General features: G+C 41.4%; 8 protein-coding genes across 15 annotated transcripts; 4 read left to right on the top strand and 4 right to left on the bottom strand.

Annotated features, from left to right (window-relative positions):
* Positions 1-357: 357 nt before the first annotated feature.
* On the top strand, positions 358-2,001 carry LOC117575252 (RNA-binding protein with serine-rich domain 1-B). 2 transcript variants are annotated; one of them, XM_034259386.2, is made up of 3 exons: positions 358-523; positions 585-749; positions 870-2,001. In XM_034259386.2, coding segments are annotated over exons 1-3 (1,137 nt in total). In that variant the 5' UTR covers positions 358-521; the 3' UTR covers positions 1,840-2,001. The 2 variants fall into 2 exon arrangements, with proteins under 2 accessions (XP_034115277.2, XP_034115276.2); XM_034259385.2 differs by having other exon boundaries at positions 840-1,999.
* A 6-nt stretch (positions 2,002-2,007) lies between these two features.
* Positions 2,008-3,944, bottom strand: LOC117575251 (probable tRNA (uracil-O(2)-)-methyltransferase). The gene is made up of 2 exons (XM_034259384.2): positions 3,646-3,944; positions 2,008-3,592 (listed from the first exon to the last, which is right to left on the bottom strand). Exons 1-2 carry the CDS (start codon positions 3,914-3,916, stop codon positions 2,214-2,216), a joined length of 1,650 nt encoding a protein of 549 aa, XP_034115275.2. The 5' UTR covers positions 3,917-3,944; the 3' UTR covers positions 2,008-2,213.
* Positions 3,945-4,232: 288 nt separating this feature from the next.
* On the top strand, positions 4,233-6,655 carry LOC117574642 (2-oxoisovalerate dehydrogenase subunit alpha, mitochondrial). Its single transcript, XM_034258539.2, has 4 exons — positions 4,233-4,411; positions 4,478-5,009; positions 5,526-5,691; positions 5,747-6,655. Exons 1-4 carry the CDS (start codon positions 4,343-4,345, stop codon positions 6,294-6,296), a joined length of 1,317 nt encoding a protein of 438 aa, XP_034114430.2. The 5' UTR covers positions 4,233-4,342; the 3' UTR covers positions 6,297-6,655.
* A 103-nt stretch (positions 6,656-6,758) lies between these two features.
* On the bottom strand, positions 6,759-8,719 carry LOC117574643 (AP-1 complex subunit mu-1). 2 transcript variants are annotated; one of them, XM_034258541.2, is made up of 3 exons: positions 8,608-8,719; positions 7,552-8,465; positions 6,759-7,493 (listed from the first exon to the last, which is right to left on the bottom strand). In XM_034258541.2, the coding sequence occupies exons 2-3, from the start codon at positions 8,371-8,373 to the stop codon at positions 7,035-7,037; spliced, it is 1,281 nt and encodes a 426-aa protein (XP_034114432.1). In that variant the 5' UTR covers positions 8,374-8,465; positions 8,608-8,719; the 3' UTR covers positions 6,759-7,034. The 2 variants fall into 2 exon arrangements, with proteins under 2 accessions (XP_034114432.1, XP_034114431.1); XM_034258540.2 differs by lacking the exon at positions 8,608-8,719 and having other exon boundaries at positions 7,552-8,601.
* A 441-nt stretch (positions 8,720-9,160) lies between these two features.
* Positions 9,161-11,044, top strand: LOC117576920 (methyl-CpG-binding domain protein 3). Of its 2 annotated transcripts, XM_034262061.2 has the most exons (3): positions 9,161-9,382; positions 9,694-10,116; positions 10,413-11,044. In XM_034262061.2, the coding sequence occupies exons 1-3, from the start codon at positions 9,258-9,260 to the stop codon at positions 10,894-10,896; spliced, it is 1,032 nt and encodes a 343-aa protein (XP_034117952.1). In that variant the 5' UTR covers positions 9,161-9,257; the 3' UTR covers positions 10,897-11,044. The 2 variants fall into 2 exon arrangements, with proteins under 2 accessions (XP_034117952.1, XP_034117953.1); XM_034262062.2 differs by lacking the exon at positions 9,694-10,116 and having other exon boundaries at positions 9,162-9,382; positions 10,413-11,035.
* Positions 11,045-11,082: 38 nt separating this feature from the next.
* Positions 11,083-12,814, bottom strand: LOC117576922 (metaxin-1 homolog). Its single transcript, XM_034262063.2, has 5 exons — positions 12,590-12,814; positions 12,363-12,509; positions 11,981-12,259; positions 11,524-11,919; positions 11,083-11,451 (listed from the first exon to the last, which is right to left on the bottom strand). The coding sequence occupies exons 1-5, from the start codon at positions 12,668-12,670 to the stop codon at positions 11,377-11,379; spliced, it is 978 nt and encodes a 325-aa protein (XP_034117954.2). The 5' UTR covers positions 12,671-12,814; the 3' UTR covers positions 11,083-11,376.
* Positions 12,815-12,916: 102 nt separating this feature from the next.
* LOC117576923 (U6 snRNA phosphodiesterase 1) lies at positions 12,917-14,344 on the top strand. 3 transcript variants are annotated; one of them, XM_052007972.1, is made up of 5 exons: positions 12,918-13,289; positions 13,342-13,692; positions 13,770-13,791; positions 13,847-14,016; positions 14,249-14,344. In XM_052007972.1, exons 1-5 carry the CDS (start codon positions 13,204-13,206, stop codon positions 14,262-14,264), a joined length of 645 nt encoding a protein of 214 aa, XP_051863932.1. In that variant the 5' UTR covers positions 12,918-13,203; the 3' UTR covers positions 14,265-14,344. The 3 variants fall into 3 exon arrangements, with proteins under 3 accessions (XP_034117956.1, XP_051863932.1, XP_034117955.1); XM_034262065.2 differs by having other exon boundaries at positions 12,917-13,289; positions 13,847-14,336; XM_034262064.2 differs by having other exon boundaries at positions 13,359-13,692; positions 13,847-14,336.
* On the bottom strand, positions 14,168-19,792 carry LOC117576918 (IQ and AAA domain-containing protein 1-like). Of its 3 annotated transcripts, none has more exons than XM_034262059.2 (5): positions 19,541-19,792; positions 15,818-16,815; positions 14,633-15,541; positions 14,402-14,572; positions 14,168-14,342 (listed from the first exon to the last, which is right to left on the bottom strand). In XM_034262059.2, exons 1-5 carry the CDS (start codon positions 19,790-19,792, stop codon positions 14,168-14,170), a joined length of 2,505 nt encoding a protein of 834 aa, XP_034117950.2. The 3 variants fall into 3 exon arrangements, with proteins under 3 accessions (XP_034117950.2, XP_051863931.1, XP_051863930.1); XM_052007971.1 differs by lacking the exon at positions 19,541-19,792 and adding an exon at positions 17,514-17,809; XM_052007970.1 differs by lacking the exon at positions 19,541-19,792 and adding an exon at positions 16,888-17,225.
* Positions 19,793-20,117: the final 325 nt, after the last annotated feature.

Here is a 20,117-nt window from a genome sequence, read left to right as displayed (position 1 = left end):
AATAAGTAATGTAAAAACTACAGAATTCACATAATCAAATTGTATGTAATATTTTTTAAAATTTCTTTTGAATAGTATATTACAAAATAATCAGCAATACAACCCTGATTCAAGCAAAATGGTAGAGACACTTTAAATTTGAGGGAAAGCATTATTGGTATATTTTCAGATGTACATTGTGAATAAGTGGACTGATACACTAACTGGTAAAATTAAGATAAATGTAAAAATACAAAAATATTTAAATTTTGTATTTCGCTTTTATCGAGCACTAGTGAGTTCTCATCAAGCTGGTGATTAGGTATATTTTTAAAATGCCTGAGTAGAGTATATTTTGAAATGCCATTTTATGGTCACACTGATAACATCGATACTGTGTCGGTGTAAAAACATCGTTGCAGGGAACGCCATTGAATATTTTTCGACTTGAGTATTTTAAAAAAAGTTTTTTCGCTGAAAATTAAAAAAAATTTTGGCAGCTTGTCACTGGTTACAATCGCCAGTTAAAGTGTTATTGAAAAATGTAAGTTTTATTGGTCTGTTGAAAGTAAAATACAAGCTATGACCGCATTGTTTTTCATTAGGGCGCGTGCCCGGTCTCCCACCGCCGAGGGCGAAAAGGAAAATAAAGAGAAGGAAGTGAAAGAGAAGGATGCGAAAGCTACGACTACATCTAATTCATCATCGCGCAGAGAGCGGGAACGAAAGCGACGAGGCTCCGCCTCTTCTAGCAGTGACTCTAGCCGAAGGTACAACATTGTTTTTCAATACCCCCTTCCCCTCTTTATATCAATACTTTTTCAATACTAACGCAAACGTTTATCCCCCTCTACCCGTAGTTCCTCGGGTAGCTCATCATCGCGCAGCAGCTCTGGCTCAGACTCCCGATCCAGCTCCAGTAGCTCCAGCGACTCCTCCAGTTCCTCGTCCTCATCGTCAACCGACACCGATCGCAGCGAAAAGAACCGGCGTCGCGGAGGTGGTGGTGGTGCTGCTGGCAAAGATAATTCGCGTTCGCCACGCAAAACAACCAAATCGCCGCGAGCCAACAGCAAGGCACGTAAGGAAACTGATCGCGACCGCACAGAGCGGGAACGTGACCGGGTGCAACGCAGTCGCAGCCGTTCAAGAGATCGTGTTCGTCCGCGCTCCTCTAATGATCGCAGTGGCGGTGCTGGCGGCGGGGGCGAAGTGAACAACGTGAAACGCGAACGCTCCCGTTCCGCCAGCCGTTCTCGTTCACCACGTCGACGTGGTGGCGGCGGCGGTCGCGGCACAGTTGAGCGTACGCCGCCGCCCAAGCGTCGGGAGCGCTCAAGTTCTCGCTCGCGCAGTCGCAGCCGCTCCAGGTCGCCCACTCCGAAGCCAGTGCGCATTCACGTGGGTCGCTTGACCCGCAACGTTAACAAAGACCATGTGCTCGAGATCTTTAGTAGTTTTGGCACTGTGAAGAACGTAGAGTTCCCTACGGATCGTTATCATCCGAATTTCGGTCGCGGAATGGCGTATGTGGAATACGCCACCTCCGAGGACTGTGAGTCAGCCATGAAACACATGGATGGTGGACAAATCGATGGCCAGGAAATCACAGTATCGCCGGTAATTGTCGCCAAACAGCGACCGCCAATGCGGCGACCATCACCTCAAATGCGACGTCCTCAAGGCGGACGCTGGCGATCTCCGCCACAATTTAATCGCTTCAATAATCGTGGTGGAGGAGGCGGCGGGGGCGGAAGGCGCAATTCGCCTCCACCGAGAGGACGTCGATCACCGCGACGTCGTTCACGCTCGCCAATTAGACGCCGTCGTCGCAGCAACAGCTCAGACAGTTCCCGTTGAAGACCTCTTAACAATGATTAACTTTCGCGTTGGCAACAAAAACAGAAGATGTAAGCGACGGCAATAACGTAAAATTATCTTCTACAATACAAGATCATAAATAATCTGAACAATATTTAACAAAATAGACACGAAATATACAATTAAAAAACAAAATTTAAAAACTGAACAAGCTTCAGTCGATGTTGTATTCATAAAAATGAAACATTTTGAACTGCTAACTGCTTAGATTATTGTTAGCCATAATATTAGGCGTATCGCCGAATGCTATATGACAGCTGTAAGATTTGCCAACTTTAACAAGTTTATTATTTTGCTAGTGGGTAAAATGATGCGAATTTGTACAATAGTCTTTATAACTACAACATCTATAACTAATGTATAAACGAGCACTCGCTCTCCTCCAATGGACAACCCTGAGGATGGTGCAGTTTAAAGAAACACGCACGTTTTTTAATGATCAGCAATTTTCCTTTTGTCTGCTGCAACTTTGTAATTTCTTTGGGCTTGCGTAGACCAATTTGATCGTTGCCACAAAACTCAAATATTTCGTGTTTATTACGCAAGAGCGTTTTAATGCCACCACACTCCGACTTGATGCCAGTTAGCTCCTCTTTGCTGAGCGATTGAGCAATTTCGCGCATTGACAACTGTCTTCCTTGCCGCCAAATAGACTCGAATGATAATGACTCTGTGCCTGTTGTGTTGTCCAGCAGCATGCGAAAGATTTTCAGCACCAGCGTATCGATAATACTCTTCTCGATCTGAGTGCAATTTCTCACGGATTCCGCTTTTTCTCGCAGTTTGACTGTTTGCTCTGTTTTGGATTCACCAGTTTGATACTTTTGGAGCTCATGCTGCACAAAATCTTCAAGCGTAGACGACGCTTTCGCCGTACGTTTGAGTCCAATTAAAGCTAGGCGTTTGGTGCTTGGTATCTTTAAGCGATCCTGTAGCGTTTCAAAGCCGCATTGCTGCGACACTTGTCTGGCATAAAGAGTAAAGTCCTGATAGGCGCTAATACACGTGTTGCGTCGCTGGAACTTGGCACCCGACAGCTCGAAGGGGCAGCAAGGTAGGAGGAAGTAGCTGCACTTGAGACGCGCTGCAAGCACTGGCAACCAAGGCGACAGCTCATCGGAATGATTGCCAATTAACCAATCGATGCCATCGAACTCACAACGAAAGCTATTTGGTTCCACAGTGCGCTCAATAAGCTTTGTTTTTGTTTCATCGGGATACAGCGACCAAAGCTTACGCTGCCGCACGTCATAACCATAGCCTTTGTAGCCCTCGGCATTGAGCACATAGACCAGCAGTCCATTGCCGCATCCCAAGTCGGCGAAACCAGTGGGTTCGCTTTGTGTACAGCTCCAGAGTGTGATGAGATAGGCAGCAATAGCCAAGTCTTCGTAGATGAATTTTAATGGATCCGTTGATTCATTTGCCGTTTGCCACAATTCTAGAAGACTTTGCGAATGCTTCTGTTTCAGCTGTTTGTATAGATCATTATACTTCTCCACATCCAGCAAGTGCAGTGATTTTTGAGCAGCTTCTTCGCGTTTGCTTTGTGACCAATTGTGAAGCTTTGGCTTTAGCACAAACTCAGCCCAACGGGAGCTTGGAGAAATCTCCTTGTCGTTGCTCTGGTTGAACGTGGCAACTTTTAGTTCACCACCATTTAATTGCACAGCAAAATCATCAAAGGATTGGGCGTCTACAAAGTGACATTCATAACGTTGCTGTACAAACTCTGTAAAGTTAATTTGTATTAGTTATTGCCTGATTAAATTGCATTTGCCTTACCCACGACACCGTTGGCCAAAATGTTTGTTGACATTTTCTTGGTCAGCATTTTAAAGTGGATTTTAAAACCATCGCAAGTCCGCTCTCCGGCATCTGTTTGCAGCTGTTGTTCCAGCTCATCTTCATTGGATGCATGTAATTTTCCATCCTGTTGTTTTTGCACTTCTGTGATCAACACCTCGAATATTTTTTTATTCAGTGCATGATAGTTCTTAATTAATATTGCTATTGCCAGCCAAAATTGTTTGTCGCCAATGTGTTCAGATGCCATTTCGTAGAGTTTACCAACACAGGCTTCAACAAGCTAACGCTGATTGAATAGTACGCTGCTCAGTCGTAAATTATGCTTGCATACATACATAATAATAATAAAATTAATAATAATAATAATACTTAGCATGTAAATTAAGATTAACTTATATTTATTAATAAATTTAATTTAAGCTACCTTAAATAATAGATTAATGAATATATAATGCATTAAAAATGTAGGAAAATACACAAAATACAAATATACCAAAAACTAATCAATCCACCAAAAAGTCAGGAGCAGCGTACTTTGCTTAGCCGCAACTTGTTGCGTAACGCAGCTGATTGAATTCCCAAGGCAGCAGCAACAGAACACGCAGCAATAATTCATTTGTTTTGCAATTGTTTATTGTTGCACTTTTCTCGCATTTAATTCGCATTAGTTAACATGTCATTCCTGCGAAAATCCCGTAATCTGTTCAATGCTGTTGGCGCTGCCCGCCAAAATGCCAAACTGGTTTGTATTTCAATTCGCAAGAATCTTCGCATGCTCAGCTATCTAACTGTTGTTGTTTTTATCCAGTTTAATGCTGCGATAGCTCAGCGTGGCTACAGTTCAAAGTCAGAGGATGATGGTGCCACATTTCCAGGGGCACGTAATGCGTCATTCGTGAACGATCTGAAACTAACGCTGCCTGAGGATTATGCTCCCATTCCCATCTATCGTGTGATGGATCGCGATGGCTACATTCTCAATAAAAACGAGGATCCCCAGCTGAGTCAAGAGGTAGTCGAGAAAATGTTCCGTGACATGCTACTGCTGTCCACTATGGACAAGATCCTGTATGAATCGCAACGTCAGGGTCGCATCTCTTTCTACATGACGAACTTTGGAGAGGAGGCATCGCATATTGGCAGCGCAGCTGCTTTGGAGATGCGCGACATCATCTATGGCCAGTATCGAGAGGCTGGTGTGTTGGTGTGGCGTGGCTTCCGCATCGATCAATTCATCGATCAGTGCTATGGCAATGTAGATGATTTGGGACGTGGCAAACAGATGCCAGTACACTATGGCTCCAAGGAGCTGAACTTTGTCACCATCTCTAGTCCACTGTGTAAGTAATAGACCACAATAAGTAACTCTTCATACAATTCGTGAACTTAATGACTTACTCAGCAACCGACCGATCTACCAATGTGTTTTTTAAACGATAAGAGCGAGGAAGCTGTACAACGTGAGGAGACTCAAACTCTTAACTATTTAGGGTAGCAGATAAGAGACTATCGTTTGTAGTTGACAACATTTAAGAAATCTAATTCTAAACCTAGCTCCGAAAACGAAACCACATATTTACAACCTTCAGTTTAAACGATAATAGCTAGGAGGCTGTAATAATTTTCACCATAGAATTTACATAATTTAAGGAGCTTTTCCTACTACTAAAGTAATTACCTAACTCCGATCAGGGAACTATGGATCCTTGGTCAAAATGGTAAGAGCTAGGAGTTTGCAATTTACTATCAAAGCTTAATTAAAGGACTGTAATACTTACAAAAATCTTAAATGTTCTTCAAGCAGTGCTTAGCAAAGACTTTTTATATATGGTCTGTATTAAATCTCTCCTTTACAGCCACGCAAATTCCCCAAGCTGTAGGTGCTGCCTACGCCTTGAAGCGACGACTCGACAACGATGCCTGTGTCATCTGCTATTTCGGTGAAGGTGCTGCCTCCGAAGGTGACACACACGCTGCGTTCAACTTTGCCGCCACACTCGAGTGTCCAGTCATACTCTTCTGGTAACTAATTATATATCTTAATAACTTAATATATTAACATATATTCTGCTTTTAGTCGCAACAATGGTTTTGCGATCTCCACGCCATCCAATGAACAGTACCGCGGTGATGGCATCGCTGGTCGTGGTCCCATGGGTTATGGCATTGCCACGATTCGTGTAGATGGTACTGATGTGTTCGCCGTCTACAATGCAATGAAGAAGGCTAGGGAATATGTGCTTCGCGAGAACAAACCTATTGTGTTCGAGGCCTTGGCATATCGTGTGGGACATCACTCGACTTCGGATGACAGCACAGCCTATCGTTCAGCCGATGAGATCGACGTGTGGAACACTTTTGAGCATCCTATATCCAAGCTCAAGAAGTACATGGTCCACAAGGGCTGGTTCAACGAGCAGGAGGAGACGGAATTTGTTAGCACCGTGCGCAAGCAAGTGTTGAAGCAAATTGCCGTGTCGGAGAAGAAGTTGAAGCCCAATTGGCGTGAGATGTTCGAGGGTGTCTACGACACAATTCCCGACCATCTGCAGCAGCAGCAGCGCGAGCTGGAGCAGCACATTGAGGCGCATAAGGAATTCTATCCACTGAAGAGCTTCAAGCAATAAAATTGCCAACTCTACAGCGAAACTATTCTACAAAAACTTAACCGGAGAGACTCAATCGAAAGTGCATTTATTAAGCTTAAGCAATATTATCGTTTTATGTTTTGTTTTGCTGCTGGGTACAACCCAAAGGCAAATCTCCTTTTTGTCAAATGTTGTTAACTCAATTTAAATACTATTCTTTGTATTTTTTATTTAGAAACATGCTATACATTTTTGGTGTTTTTAAAGACTTGTAACAAATAGTCGAAATAAAATGTGTGTATATGGATAAATGAAAAATATTGTCGCGCTGTGGAAAATGTGTTAAAATTTATTAGTTTGATTTACATACAAATACAAATAGAATACGCAGAAGAAAACAATACATATTTATAATTAGGTGTATAATTTCTGCTGAAGTGTAAATTCCATTCCAATTTAAAAACACTTCATGCTAAATGTTTTTTAAATTCAGAAAATGGCAAAAAATATTTGGTGTCACATTAAGCATCTATTTTCCACAAGGAAATCAAATAGTTGAATTCATCGAATGCAATTTACAAATCAGCAGGAAGCCAACACGAACCGTTTAATAATATACTTTTTGACTTAACGCACATAATAGTTCAGGGCACGCGCACTGTGAAGGTGAAGAAGCTATCTAACATACTCCTCTTACTCGCTTGAGGGATGGAAACGAAACAAGGACTCTTTGAAGCGTAAGCTTGGCTGGAATGTGTCTCAAATGCGTCCAGCGACTCAATTGGTGCGCAACTGATAGTCGCCATTCTGTGTGATATAGCGCACCCAAGGCAACGCCTGATAGCCGCTCTTCTCGATGATCTTTAGGTAACGCACCTGAATACCCGATGTTGTAAAATATGGTATCTCGAAGCGCACCTGTATCGGTGGCTTGCCCTCCGTATTGTCCTCGCTCTCCACGCTTGGCAGCCCAAAGTGAGCACGCATCAGATACTCTTTGCCACCCGGAAACGATTTGATCGTCCAGATGATCGCGTTCTGTTCCGGCGCATATTTGCAACTGCCAATGGTTGTCTTGAATTTAGGTGAATCGGCATCAGCCGGCACTGGGATAACAATTTCCACGTTGTTCGCAGTTGAACGGCGTTTGAATTGAGATTTCGCCTTGATCATGTACTCGACACGCGAATGCGCATGTCGCTCGATCACCGATTCAATCCAGATCAAAGGTTTAACCTGTCAAATATACAAATGTATTAGGTAGTTTCGGTGGTAAGTAATGCCAGCAACTTACATGCGTGTTGAGGCGATACGACATCAATTCAAATTCACCATCGGGCGGTATGAAGGAGATGGTACGATCGTTCTCGAACCGCGACAGACGCACACACTGATGGAACTTAACATCCTCTAACTCCACAGACTTTGATTTGCCGCGTCCCGTGCTCTCGAAGAGCACCTTATCATTCAGCCCCAAACGCAACTCGGGCATGCCCGACAAATAGACGCGCATCTTGATGGCTCCCACAATTTCGCTGCGCAGCACATTGCCATTGGCATTGGCCAGCAGATTGACGGATTCAATAACATCCAGGAATACCTCGTTCTTACGATACTTGATGCCCTCTGAACGCCAGGAAACGGCATTTGTCACCGCCACAGGAATGCGCGGTTGTAGCTCAAGTTTGTGACCCTCCTGTGTGATGTATTCCTGGAGGATTTTCGAGTCTGTCGTCTGGGGATATCCAAAGTCGATGAGTTCATCGAGCAGTTCGTAGATGATAACGAAATTGTCGCGTATTGATTCCTCCTCCAGCTCTTTGAAGTATTCGACAAACACCTGTGCGATTTTATGCAAAAACACAAAGACCAGCGCAATGTTGACGTTCTTGTTGCGCGGCGTCGTCGACACAATGTACAAATTGTTTGTCTTGATGTAGGCGAATGTCGTTTCCGATGTCTGCAGAATGGGCGTAACAAGTCCTTCCTCCTCGCGTTCCATCAACAGCGGCATAAACTTATCGATCACGGCCATGTCGATGTTGTCGCCGCGATAATTGCGCGATATCAACACCTTGCCTTTGACGTCCAGCACAAATATGGCTGATGAAGACATTTTTCTTTTCTTTTGTGTTGTAGTTTCTTCCAGCTGCCACTTGTTTCTTATTGGAATCTGAATGTCAAACTGGGTTGGGTGTTTTTGCAAGCCTGTGAATTTGTTGTTAAACTTGTGAATGAACTGTGTGCACTTATATATGTATTACATTATTGTTTTAGTGTGCGTTATTTTCTTGTTTGATCATTTATCCCGCAAGTGGAATTAAAGTTTAGTCACACGAAAATTACTTACGTCGTCGAGTTGACTGCTGCTTCTTCTTTACGCGCCCATTCACATTAAACAATTACATTTGGTCGTTCCTCAACACTCACAATTTTGTGAATGGCGCAAACAAAATTAATCAACAAGGATACAACGAAATTTTTTAAATATTTTTAAGCATCGATTTTTCGTAACTGAATAATATAATACAATATAAAATATTTATAAGTGAATAAACTTGTATGGGTCCAGACCTTTTCTCATAAAGATAAATTGTATTAAAACTTTACACCTGTGACCGATAATAATCACCTGATCTCACTTCATATAATCAAACCTTACAGTTTTATGCTATTTATATGTTATAAATTTATTATGAAATATTAAATTATAATATTTAAAAAACACTATTCTGCTCTAATACAGAAAGAATGTTTACATTGGTTTATTGCAAACAAAAAACTGAGTGCAGTGAAAATAGGCTATAAAGTTTGAATCCTAATTGGAATTACTTGTAGTTCAGTTTAACAAGTTCATATTTTGTGGTATTTTTATTTCAAAAATGGTATATTTTTTATATTTTTAGTGGTATATTTAGAAAATCAATTTGCGGTCACGCTTCTTGACGAGTGCATCAAATGTAAAAAATAAACAAGTGCAAATTATTTTGAAATTTGCCAATGAATCCAAGCATTACAATTGAACGTAAACGCGTTGACTGCAACGCATTACCCAAAGGTTGGCAACGCGAAGAAATACACCGCAAATCGGGCTGCAACACGGGCGTTGATGTTTTCTACTACAGGTAACCGTCAAAACAACCCCAAACAGTTTACTCGGTTTGTTCCTTAAACTAAAACAGAAAAATATCACGGTGGAGGTGTGGCGCCTGGCAAACTAATGTAAACTGTAAAAATGTTCACACACAAAAAAACCACACTTGCACGTGCAATAACGAATTCGTTGTAACTCACTCTCACTACTCTTTTGTTATTACATTTACCACCACACACTCGAAACCAAACACACACACGTACACGCACATACACCAACTTCCACCATACTTGCTCCCTCTCACCCAACCCAACAACAACAATTGGATGGTATTCAACACAGTCCCACAGGAAAACGAATTGAAAGCAAACCACAATTAGCACGGCAATTGGGCGCCGAGATGTTTGACATTAGCAACTTTGATTTCCAAACCGGCAAAATGCAGTTGCATCGCCAGATGCCATCGCCATCGATATCGCTCTACCGCTGCAATGCTCAAGGTGCCATCATTAGCAACGCTGTAGCAGCTGGCAATGCTGCGAACGCACTGAAGCGTAAATTTAGTCGAGCTCAAGCTCAACAAAACACAAACAGCAACAGCGGCAACAGTATCAACATCAACACGGGCAACATTGTCACGTCGATATCGTCGTCAGCAGGAAACGCTTCTTCTTCAGTAACATCGACGACAACTGCAGTGACGGCAGCTAATCTTCGACAGCAGCAGCAACAACAGCAGCAACAGCAACAACAATTTGAATTCAGGTAGAGCCAAGTCGATGTCTCCTTGGCTCCCCAAACTGTCTTCTCTCTTGCATGCGCCTGTCAAACAAATTCTATTTACTTTTCGCTCAAACCCAACAAACCTTTACCAAATTTAGTTGTTTTAACTCTGTGTATTCTCCAATAGCAAATGCATCTCTTTTTTTAGAAATAACCTTTAGACTATAGTATAAAGTAGCTAACTTTTATTTTTTGAACATTTATTTCATTTAATTAATCCTAATTTTTTGGCTGCCTTTAAATGTTGTTTAAGATGCAATTTCGTTTTTACTCAACAGTCGCGCTCTGCGCACAGATGTCTCCTTGGTGCCGCCGATTCGACAGACCGCCTCCATATTTAAACAGCCGGTAACTGTGGTGCGCAATCATGAGCCCAACAAGGTCAAACATGACGCCAAACATGGTGGCCAGGAGAAACCCAAACAACTATTCTGGGAGAAGCGTTTGGAACGATTGCGTGCCTGCCATGACAACGGCGAAGAACTGGACGACATCTCATTGCCCAAAACTATACGAACTGTCGGTCCCAACGTAAATGAACAGACGGTGCTGCAATCGGTCGCCACAGCACTGCATATGCTCAATGCTGGCGTGCACGGCCAGAGCTCGACAAAGGCGGAACTGACGAAGAATGCTATGGCATTCATGAATCCCGAACAACCTTTAATGCATGCGGTTATCATTTCTGAGGACGACATACGCAAGCAGGAAGATCGCGTTGGTTTGGCTCGACGAAAGCTGCAAGATGCGTTGAAGACATGAATTCAGAATACAAATTCCATTATGGCTAACACACATATTTCATAATTTGTACTATTATTAACTCATTTCCGTAGTAAAATGAGGTTTTCTTTTCCTCTGCCAATTGATGTGAAAATTTTTAACAATAAGCATAGATTTTTAATAAATACTATTTGTAGATTCAAGCAGAAACCGTGTATATTCAAATTTAGTTACAAATAACAATAGCTTTTTATTACGCTTTGGTTGTTGTTCTTTTCTTTTTTTCTGTTTCTAACATAGAATTTCACATATAGTAAATAGTTTAAAAACGAATGACAAGTGGGCGCAATATGAATTTTTATATAGTTCTTGTATATATGTATATCTCGTTAAAAATGTTATATACAACTTTCTTCATCAGTTTTTGGACTTATTTTGCTGTGCGCCGTTTTTCATTCCCTTTGAATGCGTTAAATATATATAGAGACTATTATCTATTAGCTGTGCTAAGAGCTGGGACTATTCCAAAACCTCCTCGTCCAATTCATCGTCCTCATAGTCGATGCCGTCATAATCCGTGGACGAACGTGTTAACTGCAAAAAGCAATATGAAAATTAGCTGGCTAATCTTTGTAATTTTTGTTATTTATTTGTTATTTGGCTTACCTGGGTGTAAATACCACGCCAAGCAGCAAACACTCCCATTGCCAGTGCAGCGCCAATGCCGGCGGCAATCTTTGTATTTAATTCGGTCTCCATAAACTTACGTTCCGATGGCGTTAATGTGCTGTCAGATTGTCCAAATGATTTCGTTAGTTTAACGGAACTATAACATTCATTGCGGAATATGTCGCGAGAGATACGACTGATGAAATTCAAAAGATTTTGACAGCCTTTTATGTGGTTTTGTAGCGGATTATTGGGCAGTGTTATTTTCGATATGATGGACAAGTAGCTGTAGACAATGGCATCCAATTCACTGAAGTGATCACCAAAGAACCAAACTTTGCGTCCCAATTTACGCGACAACAAGTTGACGCACTTTTTGGCATTAGTCACCAGCTATAATAAGACAATACACAAAAATAGAATCAAATGTTTCACATAAGTGACATTAGCTTACATAGTCACTTTCGTGCTTCTCCAGCTTATCGTTGATATCGAAACCGCCAAGCACTTGGACAACATCGCAAGCTTCGCGTTGATACGTTGATGGATAGTAGAAGTTAAAGGGGAATGGTGTTCGCTTGGCGTATAATCCACGTGTGGTAGTCTCATAATTGTTTGGCTCGCCATACAGAAAGTAATGATAGTAAGCATGAAGTTGTGTGAATACCCAATTGGTATATGTGGCGGACAGATGCTTCTGTTTCGTGGATAGCTTGGCATCTACGGGATAACCCTGAAAACAACAACAAAGAAAATTAATATTGGAAGTGGAACAATGCAACACGCATATTGAGCTGATTGTGAATTCTATAAATAACTGGGTTCATTCAACTCACCTCAAGATCCAGCACACGTTTGATCTCCTTGTAGCCAATGAATTTGTCGTTGCCAATTTGAAGATACGGCAATTTGCCGGCGCCCGAACGCAATGGATTTGAATTGGTCTCGACGTCCACGGGACAGCGGGTGAAGCGCAGCAAGCACTGTGAAATGACAACGCTTTGATTAATAATTATTGATAGCAAGAACGAGGAGTCGCTGATTATGATGCAACTAAACTTACCAAGACACGCATACATTCGAAATCAATTGTTGGTAGGCCCCATTCGCCCTTATACACATGCAGCTTGGATCCCAATTGCATCTTGTGTGTTGTTTGCTATTTTGTACTTTCTTGGTTAATTAGCTAGCAAACGCAGATGCACTTGCATTGCTTGTAATATATTCAAAAATTAAATATATGTGCCAAAAATGTGCCGGACGACTCCGAGAGAGAGAGAGAGACTATATTTTGACACTCATTTCCAGTGTGGGCAACACACTTTAATAGCACGAACTAAAAAATACCATATTCGATATTGATATTGCCGATAAAGGCCAACAACTCTAGTCGCATATTTTATTTATATTGTGTGGACCTGAAAAAGTTCAGGACCTGAACATATAACTAAGTAGAAGGCCTAAGACATCTATTTAAGTTCAATATTTATCACTTATATTAAAGTTTTCGTTTTCATTTTCATATATTTTTTTCATTTCGTATATGTAAATATGTATGTGTATTATCAGCTGATACATTTTCAGAATCGTCTGGTCACTCCAAGTTATACCAATGCATTTCTTGCGCCAGTCGCGTAAATAATTTATTGATAAATAAATATAAATAAAGCTTGCATTATGGCATTAGTGGATTACGGAAGCAGCTCAGGCTCCGAAAGCGATACGACGGATGAAACCACTCCCACACCGCCTATTCTCAAAAGGTAACTTACTGGGCATTCTTTCCGTACTACCCAAAAATCTAAAACCCGGCAGACCGGCTTTACCCACAGCTCTTTCCTTGTTGGGCGCTAAGCAGCCGAAGCGTTCAACAGATGACGAGGATGAGGATGATACAACAGACAATCCCGCACTGCATGGCGGCCGCATACGCAGCTTTAAACATGAACGAGGCAATTGGGCTACATTTGTTTACGTGCCCGCTGATAGTTGTGTGGAACAGCTGGAGGATTTTCAAACGGAGGCTATAGAAATGCTTGCCACAGACCTGGAACTACAGATGAATGAATCGTTGCATTTAAGTTTGAGCAAAACAGTAGTGCTGCAATATCATCAGATTGATGAGTTCACTAAATCGTTGCAACAGGCGCTCCAAAGTTGTTCAGGGTAAGTTTGATATATGATTAAAAATCATTAAAAAATTAAAAATGTTGTTTATTTTTTTGGTTTTCTTTGCGTGGCAGCTTTAACAGTAATCTGCATTTGGTAAGTCGTTAGATTCAGCTTTTATTCCTTTGCCATAATTGTATTTAACCATTAGCTTGAGGTGTATACGAATGAGGAGAAAACACGAACATTTCTGGCAGTCAAACTGGACGCTGCATTCACTACGAAGATGACGACACTGCTACAACCTGTTGATCTGGTTATGCGTGACTATCGCTTGCCGAAATTCTATGAGAAGCCCTCGTTTCATGTCAGCTTGTTGTGGTGCGTGGGAGATTATCAGGAATTGCTCAATAGCAAATTAGAGAAGTTACAGCAATTGTTGGATGATCATGATACGCTTAAATTGCCTGTCAAGCAAGTACTTTGCAAGTGTGGCAATAAGGATTTTATTTATAAACTTAAATAGATTCATTCAATTCATGCCCTTCTTTTTGTTGCCATTTCCTTGCTTGGCCTGCTGTGCCTGTTCTTCAATCAGTCTTTCCTCTTCTAGTTCTAAAAAGCGTTGACGTCGTCGGCCCAGTGGAGTTTTTGACCACCACGACTCAAAGGCTTCCTCTTCTTCTCGATAGACAGGATCCCGCGTACTAAATGGAAATTGTATCTAAGTAAATTTCATAAATAAATCAATAGCATGAAAGCTTACCAGAGCACATTGATCAACTCAGCATTTGTAAGCGGCTGGGAACGTAATTGCAATTTACGTTTGCAAGTCATCACTTCACGCAAGCAAGCATCGATAGCACCTATAGTATAACCATCGGATATTTTGGCCATTGCACTGGTGTCTAAGTTGGATATGCCGCCAGAATATTTGCTGTAAATGAAATGCAAGATTTAATATATATTGTGTCCTTACCGTGCGTAAGATACTTACTGGAGCAACGTTTTCCAAGCATGCGACATGGCGCCATAATCTGGACGCGGAATGTAAATGAAGCGATTGTAGACCGATTGCAAGAGTTTCTGATCCGCCTCCCAAGGTAAGTTGGAGGTGCCCACAAAAATGACGCGATCTTCGGTCGCAATATTCTTTATCATTTTGGGCAAATCCTTTTTCAAGCGTTTGGGATCTGTGCGATCGGTTTTGGGAATTTTCTTCATAAAGGGTCGCTCCGCATCGCCCATATAGATGACTGCGGGCTGCAGCAACCTGGACACCTTAAGCACTAGATGTATAAGCATAATAAGTCCTGATTTGCCTGGATATTTTCCCACAATATTCGCGGGTGTGAGATCGAACAAAACGGCACCAACTTCCGTACAAATGGCATGAAGCAAAGCCTTTTTGCCAGATCCTCGGGGACCAGCCAACAGCACAGAGCGGATCAGTGGCGTGCAGCTGTGTATGGCTTCGGAGCCGAGTGGCAGGATGCAGTATTCGACGAGAATCTGTCTAATGTCGCCCGGAGAAGGATTTGTACCATTACGTGCCGTCAACGCTTTGTCGCCCAGAAACTGTTTCAGATTAAGTTCGGGATACTTGCGTATAATGCCGTTGGTAACCAATTCCTCATAAAGCGACTCGGTGCTTCGGTCTGGTGTCAGATCCTTCTCCTTTTTCTTTTTGCTCTTCTTGCCACTGCGGCGTGTCTTCTTGTTGCTTTTCTTGACCTTCTTGCCGACCATGGTCTGCAGCAACTCAATCTCCTGGCGCATCACATCGTCGACAGCGCGTCGAAACTCCAGCTCAACTTCCTGATACTTTTCCGCATAGATCATGTCCTCGTAGGCCGCCTGGCTAAGGATTCCTGTCTCGTCCTTGTCGCGCCAAGTGTCGTTGAAGCTGACATAAAAAAAAAACATTTTTAATAGATTTAAAAGGAAATTAATTTAACGAAACTGAATCTAGTTGAACCAACTAGCAACTTCATCCATGGTCTCCATGTAAACTTTTTTATAGTAAAAGTATATATATTAAATTTAATAATAATTAAACTTATGATTCCATTTAAACAAAAGTTTAAATTTAATGAAAAAAAAATAATTAAATTTTAATTTACAATAACTTTATTAATTAATTGAAATCAATTGAGTACTAAAAGGACTGTGGCTAACTTACTATTCAATTTCCGCACGAATGTCGGGCAAGCAAACAGATACAGCTGGCTGGAAGTTGACATCGTCTTCTTGGTTTTCGTTTACATTCAAATCACCACTACGCGCTGGTGACTTCGACTTGTCCTTGGTTTTGCGTGATTCTTTCGAGGAACGTGCAGAGGAGCGACTGTGCTCACTCTCCGTGCCCGGACGACTGAAAATGTGCAGCGAGCCACCTTGGTCCTCAGAGGGAAAATCGGGCAACTTGCCCGTCTTGTCGTAGCAATCCTTGATCCAGGCACGTATTTCGTCAGCAATGTCCTCCTTCATGGTAGCGCCATGCTTTTGCCTGATCTCTTCCTGTATGGCCACCTGTCTCGCCTCGAACTGCGCCGCATATGTTTGTTGCGCCACATGACGACGCCGCACATCGTGCTCGTTGTGCTTCTCCAGCTTCTCGGCGCGTTCCTTAAGCACTGCAGCTGGTGGCGGCACCATGCCAATCAATATCATCTCATCCATTTTGCGACGACGCGTAATTCGTCGTGCAGTGTGTCCACGCCACATCTTCTGGATTTTCATGGCTGCCATGAGACCGGAATCAGTGCGTTCCTTCTCACTGCGCTCCTCTGCTTTGCCCTTCTCCTTGCGTATTTCCTTCATGAAGTGGGCACGCAAACGTCCTTGACGAGCCCGCTCGTGCATCTGAAGCAGACGAATGGCCTCAATTTCGGTGAGTGGCTCTTCTAAGGCGTGCTCTTCAAGCCAGCCTAACTTTATCAGGATTTCATTCATGGTGCGTTTGCGGAACTCCAGTTCCTGCTCTCGCTCCCGCAGAAAGTAGCGTGGAATACGCAGCTCAGTGTCCATGGGCGTCAGACGTAGGCGCTCCACGACATCATCATTGTAGCTAAACTCCATAAGGTCAATGTTGACCAGATCGTGCTTCAGTTCCACAACACGTCCCAGACAAGCGTCTAGCAACTTGCGCACCAGCTCACGCTTCTGCGGCTGAATCATCTGAAGATTAAACAAAAGGTGTTCAGAGAACATAAATTAAGTTTTAGATTCACATTTTTCCTGACCCCTTACTATAAAAACAACCATTATATTAGGAAGCAGTAATACAGAATTCATCAATCCAACCCAATATATGTATGTGCATTATGTACATACATATGTATATCCGGTTATATGAACAACATCTCCCTAAAACCCAAATATCGGCGGGTAAGGTTGGCGTCCGTATTTTGGGATGTACAGTATGTCAAGAAACTCTTTACACACTGAAAAAAAAAACATATTTTTTGACTTTGCATACATAAATAACACCTTTGGTTATTATTTTTCAATATTTTTTTAATGCAGATCTATTATTTAGCAAATTTCAAATTAGTATGTACAAAAATAAAAACAATACAACGAAAGGGATAATTTTCAAGCAACAAAAAATGAGTATACACATTTTTGACACTGTCAAGAAAGTGTTTACACACTTGACTTTTCGATTCCGTTTTGTTCTATTTCTAGAAAAAACGGAACTTTTCCGTTATCTTCTTCTTCTGAACTATGCACTATTTTTGCATTCCTTGCATTCCTTTTCATTCAATTGCGAAATCTTGCTGCGCACTTGTCAAAAAAAGCTGATTTTTTAATTATTGAATATGCCCGGGCCTAGATTGACATATGAAGTCACCCAATTGATTTATTATAATCACCAAATTGGGAAATCTGTAGCGGAGTTAGTGGAGATGTTTCGTGTGTCCCGAAAAACAGTTTATAATGTTTTAAATCGAGCAGAAAACGAAGAAAGACTGGAAGCAAAGCGTGGAAAAGGTCGAAAGAAGAAGATTGACGAGCGAGAAGACCGCCTTATTATGCGTAAGGTGCGTCAAAACCCCCAAATTTCGACTAGAACACTTGCCAAGGAGTTGGAAGAAGAGTGTGGCACAGTCGTTTCGCATGAAACCATTCGCCAACTAATTCTGCGGAACAAGTACTCTTCTAGGGTTGCGCGTAAGAAGCCGCTGCTTTCAAAAGTAAATGTTGAAAAGCGCTTTACTTTTGCTGCCAACATGAACATCAAGCCGGAAAACTACTGGGATGACGTCATATTCTGTGACGAAACAAAAATAATGCTCTACTATAATGATGGATCAACTAGAGTATGGCGCAAGCCGTTAGCAGCTCTAGATCAGCGCAACATCATTCCGACAGTGAAATTTGGCAAATTGTCGGTGATGGTTTGGGGATGTATTAGTAGCAAGGGGGTGGGACAGCTTGCGTTTATTGAAAATACAATGAATGCTGAGCAATATCTGTCCATTCTGAAAGCAAATCTAAGGCAAAGTGCAGATAAATTTGGCTTCATTGTCGATAATAAGCCAAAATTTAAAATTTATCAAGACAATGACCCCAAATATAAAGAGCTCACTGTGCGCACATGGCTCCTTTATAATTGCGAAAAGGTCATAGACACACCTCCTCAGAGCCCTGACATGAACCCCATTGAACATTTGTGGGTTTATCTAAAGAAAAAAGTGGCAAAACGGCATCCCACAAACGGCGCCGCCTTAAAAGCAGCAGTACTAGAAGAGTGGCAAAGAATTCCATTGGAGTATGACCTACAAAAGCTGATCAGTTCGATGAAAAATCGCATTAAGCTTGTAGTTGAAGCTAAGGGGGGTCATACTAAATATTAAAATTAGTTTAAGATAGTATAACTTGATAAATATATCCATTAAACTGTAGTTTAAGTTTTTTGTGTAAACACTTTCTTGACAGTGTCAAAATGTGTATACTCTTTTTTTGTTCCTTGAAAATTTTCCCATTCGTTATTTTGTTTTTATTTTAATACATACTCATTTAAAATTAGTTATATAATAGTTCTGCATTAAAAAAATATTGAAAAAAACTAACTAAAGGCGTTAGTTTTGCATGCAAAGTCAAAAAATATTTATGTATGTAACAGGTAGAAGGAGGCATCTCCGACCCTATAAAGTATATATATTCTTGATCAGCGTCAACAGCCGAGACAATATAGCCATGTAATCTGTCCGTCTGTGTGTCTGTCCGTCGCCGTATAAACACTGGATCTCAGAGACTATAAGAGAAAGCTATAATTTTTTTCGACAGCATTTTATTTGCACGCAGATTTTTTTTTCAGTGTGTAAAGAGTTTCTTTACATACTGTATGTACATATATGGGATTTTGTTTATAGACTACCTGGAGAAAGGTAAAACAATCAACAGTGAATATTATATAAAGCTGCTGGATCGACTGGACTATTAAGAAAAAGCTATTAAGACAAAAAAAAAATGGTAAAGAAGAAACCTGTTTCATCAGGACAATGCACCGTGCCACAAGTCTACCATGGCAACAATGCGGAAATTGAGCGAATTGAGGTTCGAACTACTGCTGCACCCATCCTACTATGCATATTTGGCTCCCGGCGACTACTGACTTTTTTATCGGATCTCAAAAAGCACCTCCAAGATAAGAGATATCGATCAAATGAGTAGGTGATTGCCGATATTGAGGCATATTTAGAGGGCAAAAGTTTATCCTTCTACAAAAATGGCATCGAAAGATTGGAGAAGCGCTGGACTGAGTGTATAGACGTAGATGAAAACTATATTGATGGATAAAACTAAATTTTCAGAAAAAAATGAGTTTTTCCTTCTTAAGCCGGGCGGTGTGTGAGCTGTTTAAATTGTAATTAAAAGTTAATTCTTGGATACTTGCATTATCGTAGACATCCTCAAGGCGATTGCTCAGACATATGTAGCGTAGGTAGAACTCATAAAGACTGGATTGCAGCAGAGCCTTCGATTCGGCAGCGGCGGCAACAGAGCTCGATATAATGCCCGAAACACCGCTGATCGTTGCCACCGTGGTGTCCACATTCTGATGCTGTCGTTCGTAGTCAATGATGGCTAACTGCTCGCATTCATGCTGCGATTGATGCCAAATCTCATTAAAATATGTGCTGGACATGTCGAAGATTATTTTAACAATGAGTCAGTTGATTGGGTAGCCAGCGTATTCGTTGTCATGGTGGTGCTGAAAGCTCCAAGACAGTTTCTATTGCCTGGCAACGAACTCATTATTCAAGCTACTAGAAGCGCCGAGACTTAAATAAACAAAACAAAAAAATTAAAATGGCCAAGCTACTTATGAAAATGAAACATCTTAACAAAAACGGACACTGTAAATCGCATAGATACCACGATCATCGATCTGTATAAATCATTAAAATTAGTTACTTAAATCTAAGCAAAGTGATCAAGGCAGTTAAACAAATTATAGCGTATTTTAAGTA

The sequence above is a fragment of the Drosophila albomicans genome, chromosome 2R (genome assembly GCF_009650485.2).
Source record: "Drosophila albomicans strain 15112-1751.03 chromosome 2R, ASM965048v2, whole genome shotgun sequence".
Classification (NCBI taxonomy): domain Eukaryota; kingdom Metazoa; phylum Arthropoda; class Insecta; order Diptera; family Drosophilidae; genus Drosophila; species Drosophila albomicans.
The sequence above is the reverse complement of the archived record's forward strand: the minus strand, read 5'-3'. Positions and strand labels throughout refer to the sequence as shown.

What these genes read in the sequence shown, in the direction of transcription:
- LOC117575252 (XM_034259385.2), top strand. An exon ending in AGCAGTGACTCTAGCCGAAG is followed by an intron (nt 750 to 839) that starts GTACAACATTGT and finishes CTCTACCCGTAG; the next exon opens with TTCCTCGGGTAGCTCATCAT.
- LOC117575251 (XM_034259384.2), bottom strand. Translation starts at nt 3,916, where the DNA reads ATGGCATCTGAACACATTGGCGACAAACAATTTTGGCTGGCAATAGCA. An exon ending in TTTGGCCAACGGTGTCGTGG is followed by an intron (nt 3,593 to 3,645) that starts GTAAGGCAAATG and finishes TTAACTTTACAG; the next exon opens with AGTTTGTACAGCAACGTTAT.
- LOC117574642 (XM_034258539.2), top strand. Translation starts at nt 4,343, where the DNA reads ATGTCATTCCTGCGAAAATCCCGTAATCTGTTCAATGCTGTTGGCGCT. An exon ending in CACCATCTCTAGTCCACTGT is followed by an intron (nt 5,010 to 5,525) that starts GTAAGTAATAGA and finishes TCTCCTTTACAG; the next exon opens with CCACGCAAATTCCCCAAGCT. An exon ending in TGTCCAGTCATACTCTTCTG is followed by an intron (nt 5,692 to 5,746) that starts GTAACTAATTAT and finishes TTCTGCTTTTAG; the next exon opens with TCGCAACAATGGTTTTGCGA.
- LOC117574643 (XM_034258541.2), bottom strand. Translation starts at nt 8,373, where the DNA reads ATGTCTTCATCAGCCATATTTGTGCTGGACGTCAAAGGCAAGGTGTTG. An exon ending in CGTATCGCCTCAACACGCAT is followed by an intron (nt 7,494 to 7,551) that starts GTAAGTTGCTGG and finishes TATATTTGACAG; the next exon opens with GTTAAACCTTTGATCTGGAT.
- LOC117576920 (XM_034262061.2), top strand. Translation starts at nt 9,258, where the DNA reads ATGAATCCAAGCATTACAATTGAACGTAAACGCGTTGACTGCAACGCA. An exon ending in GTTGATGTTTTCTACTACAG is followed by an intron (nt 9,383 to 9,693) that starts GTAACCGTCAAA and finishes TATTCAACACAG; the next exon opens with TCCCACAGGAAAACGAATTG. An exon ending in CAACAACAATTTGAATTCAG is followed by an intron (nt 10,117 to 10,412) that starts GTAGAGCCAAGT and finishes TTTACTCAACAG; the next exon opens with TCGCGCTCTGCGCACAGATG.
- LOC117576922 (XM_034262063.2), bottom strand. Translation starts at nt 12,670, where the DNA reads ATGCAATTGGGATCCAAGCTGCATGTGTATAAGGGCGAATGGGGCCTA. An exon ending in TCGAATGTATGCGTGTCTTG is followed by an intron (nt 12,510 to 12,589) that starts GTAAGTTTAGTT and finishes GTCATTTCACAG; the next exon opens with TGCTTGCTGCGCTTCACCCG. An exon ending in GGCGTGGTATTTACACCCAG is followed by an intron (nt 11,452 to 11,523) that starts GTAAGCCAAATA and finishes TGCTTTTTGCAG; the next exon opens with TTAACACGTTCGTCCACGGA.
- LOC117576923 (XM_034262065.2), top strand. Translation starts at nt 13,204, where the DNA reads ATGGCATTAGTGGATTACGGAAGCAGCTCAGGCTCCGAAAGCGATACG. An exon ending in ACACCGCCTATTCTCAAAAG is followed by an intron (nt 13,290 to 13,341) that starts GTAACTTACTGG and finishes AAAACCCGGCAG; the next exon opens with ACCGGCTTTACCCACAGCTC. An exon ending in TTAACAGTAATCTGCATTTG is followed by an intron (nt 13,792 to 13,846) that starts GTAAGTCGTTAG and finishes TTTAACCATTAG; the next exon opens with CTTGAGGTGTATACGAATGA.
- LOC117576918 (XM_034262059.2), bottom strand. Translation starts at nt 19,792, where the DNA reads ATGTCCAGCACATATTTTAATGAGATTTGGCATCAATCGCAGCATGAA. An exon ending in GCTTGGAAAACGTTGCTCCA is followed by an intron (nt 14,573 to 14,632) that starts GTAAGTATCTTA and finishes TTTCATTTACAG; the next exon opens with CAAATATTCTGGCGGCATAT. An exon ending in GAGTTGATCAATGTGCTCTG is followed by an intron (nt 14,343 to 14,401) that starts GTAAGCTTTCAT and finishes ATTTCCATTTAG; the next exon opens with TACGCGGGATCCTGTCTATC.